This window comes from Pinus tabuliformis, chromosome 2_2 (assembly GCF_031772625.1).
Source record: "Pinus tabuliformis cultivar Carrire ecotype Pingquan chromosome 2_2, CPIR1, whole genome shotgun sequence".
In the NCBI taxonomy this organism is placed as follows: domain Eukaryota; kingdom Viridiplantae; phylum Streptophyta; class Pinopsida; order Pinales; family Pinaceae; genus Pinus; species Pinus tabuliformis.
This window is the reverse complement of record NC_142300.1, coordinates 905,718,834-905,726,207: the sequence shown is the minus strand read 5'-3', so window position 1 is coordinate 905,726,207 and position 7,374 is coordinate 905,718,834. Positions and strand designations below refer to the sequence as shown.

Here is a 7,374-nt window from a genome sequence, read left to right as displayed (position 1 = left end):
TGCAACAAATCAAAATTTAACCTCAATTTCTTCCGCCGGATTCCATCACCAAAATCTCCAAAAAATCACATTATAGACAACTCCATATATTACGCGCCACTGTTTTCAACATTAATAAACTTGGTTATTTTATTGATACATATATTTCAAGTCACTGTTTTCGATATTGATTTTCAATGACTTTTAGTGGTCGGAGAAAATACTTGGTTAATACATATATTTCAAGCCACGGTTTTCAACATTAATGAACTTTCAATGACTTTGAATGCTTCGAGAAAATACTTGGTTATACATATATTTCAAGCTACGGTTTTCAATTTTAATAGACTTTCAATGAGTGCTTAGTATATCGACAAAATCCGAACAACCTGAAAGACAAGTTTGGGTTGAATTTGTTCATGATATGGGGCGGAAATTCATTCATGGTTTTCGCTACTCGAATTTTCAATGTTCGAGTTATGGCATCGAAGTTAGAGTTTAAAATACTAATAAATTTGGGAGTTGTATTTTAGAGTTTAAAATACTAATAAATTTGGGAGTTGTATTTTAGAGTTTAAAATACTAATAAATTTGGGAGTTGTATTTTAGAGTCTAAAATATTAATAAATTTGGGAGTTGTATTTAGTGTGATTTTTGGATTTTTGGGTGTTGTGACTAAAAATTGAGGTAAAATTTTTATTTATGTTATTTAAACTGATTTTTTCATTGTATATAAATTCAATACCCTGAAAAACCTTTTTGGATTGTGCAGAAATTACCATCAAATTCGTGATAACTCGCACTAAAAACCATAGTTACCAAGTTCGTCCGTATCGGCGATTAATTTGGAAAATTCCAATTCGGTACGGTGCTACATTTTTGTCAAAGTCACCACTAACAATGGCCATATGCAAGGTATACCATAAATAGATCTGAAGTTTGATATATACAAATCTACATGGTTGACTAAATATATAAGAACAAGTTTGGAACTGGGCAACCCTAGTGGAAAATTGAAATAATATAGAAAAGCAAAGCTAATGCTAAAATCAATTACCTTTTATAAATTTTCTTATAAGAATTAGCAAATTGGTATTTGTTGTATTCAAGCCTCTGTAATCACATAATGAATTAAGCAAGTTGGTATTTCTTATTGGAAAAAATTGACGATTTTTATAGGAAAAAAATAAAATCCATAATTTCTATCTTACCAAATTATTGGAAAAAAATAAATAAATAAATAAATATATATATATATATATATATATATATAATTTTTATAGAGAAAATAAAAAAATAATAATTTCTATGTTAGGAAATTTTATAAAATGATAAATTGCAATTAAGAAAAAGATCATTCTTACTTTATAAAAAATTATAAAATAGTAAATTGGTTGCAAATCAATAACTCTTATATAAAACATAAAATCAATAACTTCTATTTTGGAAAAAAATCAATTTATATAAATTTTATATTTTCATTAAAATTTTGAATATAATGATTATTTATTTAAATTTATAAAAAATTATATATATATATAAAAGTATTTGTAGGATGTATAAAGTCATATATATATATATATATATAAAAGTATTTGTAGGATGTATAAAGTCGAATTTTTAATGCTAAAAAGGAGATAAATTTCCAGATAAATTTTTAGTGGTCCACTGTTTTAGTTTGTCATATATATGTCATAAACATGTCATAAATAATGATGTCATTATGATGTCATTTTAAATACTAAATCGTCACCTTCACATTAACACAAGAAAATTGAGTAACGGTGTTCAATAATCACTTGAATTTTGAACCACAATCCAATGTGCGACGCAGAAGATTACACGATGCCACCACCCTAATATATATTTGCCATCCCTGTTCGTTTGCATTACAGATCTCCGGCCAGGTAAGTGAAAGGAATATTGGATATCCAAACCGTGGACAAGGAAGGTCTGCTAGAGGTTTGCGATATGGATATTAAAGCAGTGGAGGGCGAAGAGGTGCTCCAGGGTTCGGCCCTAAGCATGGCATTCTCCATAGTAAACCCCTTTCTCCTAAAATGTGCCCTTCGTCTTAAAATCCCTGACATTATCTGGAAAGCCGGCCATGATGTTGCTCTCTCCATCCACCAGATCGCCGCCCAACTCCCCTCTGAAGCTCCCGACCTGGACGCTCTTTCCCGCATTCTCACGTACCTTTCCACAATGGGAATCTTGCGGGCGATCAAGCCAACGGAGGAAATTAATGCGCCCATGAACATGAAATACGCCCTTACCAATCTCGCCAAAACCTACTTCATCTCCCAGGATATTAGTTCGCGAAGCCTAGTTCCCTTCGTTCTTTTGCAGACACACCCAGTTTACGTGACCGCCTGGGACCATATTCACGAACGTGTGCTTCATGGCGGCGATAATTTCAAGAATTCCATTGGCAATGGCCAAGAATTCTGGAATTTCACAGCCAGCAATCCAGAGTTCAACGCCATCTTCAACGCAGGCATGGTGTCCGTCACAAAGGCCACTATGGCAGAGATCTTAGCTGTTTATGATGGTTTCAAAGACATCAACACACTGGTCGACTTGGGCGGAGGGCACGGGGAAGCGTTGAGTCTGATAATTGATGCGTACCCTCATATCCGCGCAATCAATTTTGATCTTCCTCAAGTTATCGCAACTGCACCAAGTCTCCCCGGTATTTCTAATTCCCTTTCGCTGCCTCATATTTAGTGGAAGCCCATAAATATTAGTTTTCCCAGTTATTATTATATGAATGTATATAAATATTTATATCTAAATCAACCCCCTCCTCCTCATTATTATCATTAGGAGGAGGATACGGTGTTCCTTATATATATTCGTTGATCCTCTTCTTATTCACTCAGGTGTACAACACATTAGCGGAAGCCTGTTTGAGACCGCACCCTCTGCAGATGCGATTTTTATAAAGGTGAGTAATACTGTTCGGGGTTGTGATGGATTTTGTTTCTACGTTAATTATTTAATAATATTTCTATGCAATACATTAGTACTTTATTTAATTATAAGTTTATTGTGGATTTGTCAATTAAAGAATTTTCTACATATCTGGGACGACCAAGACTGCATCAAGCTACTGAACAACTGCTACCAGGCGGTTCCTGACAAAGGAAAATTGATAATAGCAGAGGCTGTCTTGGATTTAACTGAAGGTTCTGACATGATGGGATCTGCCAGTGTTCTCGATGCTCTGATGTTGAATCTTTCACCGGGAGGTAGAGAGAGGACCCGAAAACAATGGAATGAACTGCTCAAAGCAGCTGGTTTTTCTCTCTCTAAAATCGTGGGGAGGAAGGGCAACTTAACTAAAGTTATTGAAGCTATCAAGTGCTAAATGCTTAGCTATATATTGAAGCTATCAAGTGCTAAATGGTTAGCTATATTCATACTGTGTTTCTCAACCGAAATAAATGAAGAAGTTCCTAACTATATTTATTTCCATTGTATTTCTATTCATTTTTTATGGAAATACTTGCTTAAATTATGGTGGGCCATATAGGTTATTTATGTGAGTATATCTTATTTTCAAGGATAATATTGCAACTATATCTAGAAATTATGACAAAGAAATCTGAGGCACTTATCTACATGGCATAAAGCTATACCTTGAACATTATGGTCTAATCAAATGTTTGAAAAATATTTTTTCAATGATATTAAAAAATAAATAATTATTTTTCAAAGTTAAACATTATAACATAGATTCATCAATTCTAAACTAATACTGATCAACACCCAAATCTAGGGACTAATAATAACAGTAATTTATTCAAATATATTATGAATTTTTCACTAAAACATAATAATAATTGAATTAATTTATGAATATCTTAAAACAAAAACAAATTATGAAGAATAGTTCAAAGTAATAAATATTGTTATTTTTTTAATAATATTGTGATATTTCAAAACATATGTGTAACATTCTTAGCTAATCTCACATAAGATTAATTTTTTTTTACACAATTTACGCACATATAACTTTCCAAATTACTATAATAGATTCCTTATTAACCATTAGATAGAACCTTCATCATTACATAAAGTAACTTTAATAAAGGAATAGTAAGTTGAATGATCTTTAACAATCACTATTGTAGCATATTAACATAAACTTTCTTGTTGGATTCCTTTAACTAGATTAGTTAATCACATACTTGATAATATAAATGACATGTCATTCAAGGAAACCTAATCATAAGAATGGCACAATGGACAAACACATCATGGAAACATTGATATACCTTGGAAACCCCTTAAGGTGAAAACTAGCAAACGTTTAATTTTATTATTAAATGCTCGTGAGGGTGTTCACGCCTCACTCAATGGCTTTCAAGGGAGACTGTCTCTTAACCATTGTTATAAAATCTTATAAAGAACTATCATTTAAATACAACATATCTAACTAGAAGTAATCACAATCATCATGATATCATTTACCCATGAATCATCAATCCCTATGTCTTTGTGGCCTAGCTATTCTCATTAATGAGTCATCTTGCAGTCGGCATTGCTCAATCTGCATGGATCTTTTATCAGTCACAATGTTAAACATAAACCATCCTTTGCATATGTCAACATCCCCCCTATCATTTCTATTATCAATAAATTTAATATCATGATTATTTAAAGTATTAATCTACAAATAAGCAATCCTTATCAGTGATGTTTCAATATCTATTTGTGTACATATATAAAATATAAACATAGTATCATGTCATGTCTTCTTCAACATCACTGTGCACACATTAATAAAAACATATAACTATCAAACACATCTATAGATAAATGACACTTTAATTGTTATTCCACATGCACTTGTGTCCACATTCTTTTCCAAAGAATAACCATTATTTTGTACTTATTTTTTTAAAGGTATATAGCACACTAGATATGGCTTTTCATGCGAATACATAAACTTTTCATACTAGTTGTTATTCCTGCATGCAAATACATAATATTTTCTCAAAACAAAACTAACCTAATCTCACATGCAAATGTGTAACCTTTTCAAAAGAAGAGCTAACATCATTCTATATGCAAATGCATAATTTTTTCTAATAGAGCCTAGCATAACCTTGTTTGCAAATGCATAATATTTCCTAAAAAAGACTAGCATAACATTGTTTGCAAATGCATAATCTTTCGAAGGGATGCTAACATAATCTTGTATGTAATTGCATAATATTTCTAAAATAAATTAACATGATAGTCATTCTTCCCATGCATGCAAACTACATTTCTCCACAGGAGATCTGTTATCACCTAGATTGACCTCAGGCTAAAGGGAGGCAACGCCAGGGTAACCACAAACCAAGCTTAGCCAAGTAGCTAGCCCTACTAGGCCAGGAGAGGGCTCTCTCCGTAAGGATCTCAGTCAAGATGACTGGATCAGGTAAAGGATTTTAGGCTAGGTATAGTACCTCGAAAGTTTTAATTGGATTTTGTAGAGGTTTTGCCGGATCAGAAGCAGCTGGGCAATTTAGGTCAGGGAAATTAGGTCAGAAATGCAGGGTGTTCTATGGGGAAAGGTAGGCATAAGCTTTAGCACTCTAGGGCTTGATGAGTTGAGATGTTTAAGACTGGTGAGAAGCTAAGAAGGGCATGTGACAATCATGGATCCTTCCTGGACTACAGAAAACATGACGCGGTGAATGGTTTCCCAAGGCAGAGCACTGATGCAATGAATTCTGCCTATCAAACTTGAAAACATTCAACTAGAAGAAATGAAATGATGGATGGCATACATAAAACATATAAACATATAATCACAGAAGAAGAAACTGTACTAAAACTCCATACCACAGGGATCCCATAAAAATAGCTACAATTCTTATTAATTTTCTGCCAAACTACTTACAAAGGTGTACAATCAAGCTCTGAGCATCCACACTCAGTCCAACCTGTAAAATGACGGAGAAACTACATGATATAGGCCTCAAAACAACTAAACCTAGCCTCAGGGGTCGAATCCATGAGAGGAGGAGCAATTACACAAAAGACTAAACTGAAGCTAAAGACTAGGGTGGTCAAACTGACTCATCCCTAATATGAAGCAAACTAATTCATTACATGCCACTTAGGCCATTCATCTAATGTATCTACCCTAGGTAACAAAAACACACTTTAATTACATCATCATTATGAATTACATCAATGAAAAATCAAAATCCCACAGGTGAAAAGTATTTTCTGAGAGAAATAGTGAAAAATTTGGCTACTTATCAAATGTGCAGCGCCAGTGTCAAACGCGCAGCACCTGAAGGAAGTGCGCAACGCCATCTTCAGGGTGAGTTTTGACTGCCTTCCTGGTGTCCAAATCTAGCTCAGGATAGCTCATTGGAAAGCTTATCCTGTCTAGTTTCCAAAAATGCCCCTAGTTTCCAAATTGAGCTTGATTTTCCCCTCCAAAACTACAATCTCCCAAGACTGCTCAAATGCACAGCGCCTGGCTCAGAAAATAGGCAGAAACATGATTTTTAGGTGGTTTTTTGCCTTTTCCACCTAGTAGTTTTGAATTTAAAATCTGGAACCATGGTTTTCTTGAGTGTAAATGGTCTTTTGAATCTAATGATGGTGGCAATTCCTCCAAAATATGCCCCCAAAAAGTGCATCATTGTGCGTTTGGCCAAGGGATTAATACAAAAATTACCTGAAGAAAATAGGAAATGCTAAAAGCAAAAAACTGAGTTTAAGGTCTTCAAAAATGGTTAACATAGCTTACGTTAAAGATGACTAAGCATGGAGTGAAGCCTCAACCAATAGGTCAAGATTTTCCTTCTCCTTCTAATGAGTTAAGGCCTCAATTTTTGCATGAGCCCTTTCAAGCTTGGCTCTAGTAATTTTGTTTCTCTTGGCATAGTATTTGGCCATTCTTCTTTGAACCTCTGTATCTCTATTAGCTTTAGCTAACAGGTCCTGAAGATGAGTGTTAGCCCTCTCAAGCCAATATTCCCAGTTCTCATTCACCATTATGCCAAATTGTTCATTTAAGGTGAGTTGGTTGGCAAGTTGAGCTTCTTTTTCTCTTTCAAGCTCCAAAGCTCAATTTAGGCCTCTATTCCTAAGCCTCCTCCTGGGCATTTTTTCCTCCATGGGCTCACCATAGTGTCACACGGAAACTGTCAAGGGTGCGGACACGACTGACCTTCCTAGAAGTCTAAGACATTCTAATGACAAACAAGACAAAAAGGAGTGATCTTTCTCTAAATACACCTTTTATAACATGAAAACTACAAGTGTTTAGGCTTACCTTATTCCAAAACGCTGTTGTTGAAGTCCGTTCTTGACGATCCGGATGAGCTCCTCCTTCAAGTCAATTCTTGCAACCACAAACAATCAAACAATTACCAAGCACTT

At 34.2% G+C, this 7,374-nt stretch overlaps 1 protein-coding gene across 1 annotated transcript; it reads left to right on the top strand.

Annotated features, from left to right (window-relative positions):
- Window positions 1-1,884: 1,884 nt before the first annotated feature.
- LOC149195940 (caffeic acid 3-O-methyltransferase-like) lies at window positions 1,885-3,395 on the top strand. Its single transcript, XM_089408951.1, has 3 exons — window positions 1,885-2,671; window positions 2,862-2,926; window positions 3,050-3,395. The coding sequence occupies exons 1-3, from the start codon at window positions 1,951-1,953 to the stop codon at window positions 3,347-3,349; spliced, it is 1,086 nt and encodes a 361-aa protein (XP_089265077.1). The 5' UTR covers window positions 1,885-1,950; the 3' UTR covers window positions 3,350-3,395.
- Window positions 3,396-7,374: the final 3,979 nt, after the last annotated feature.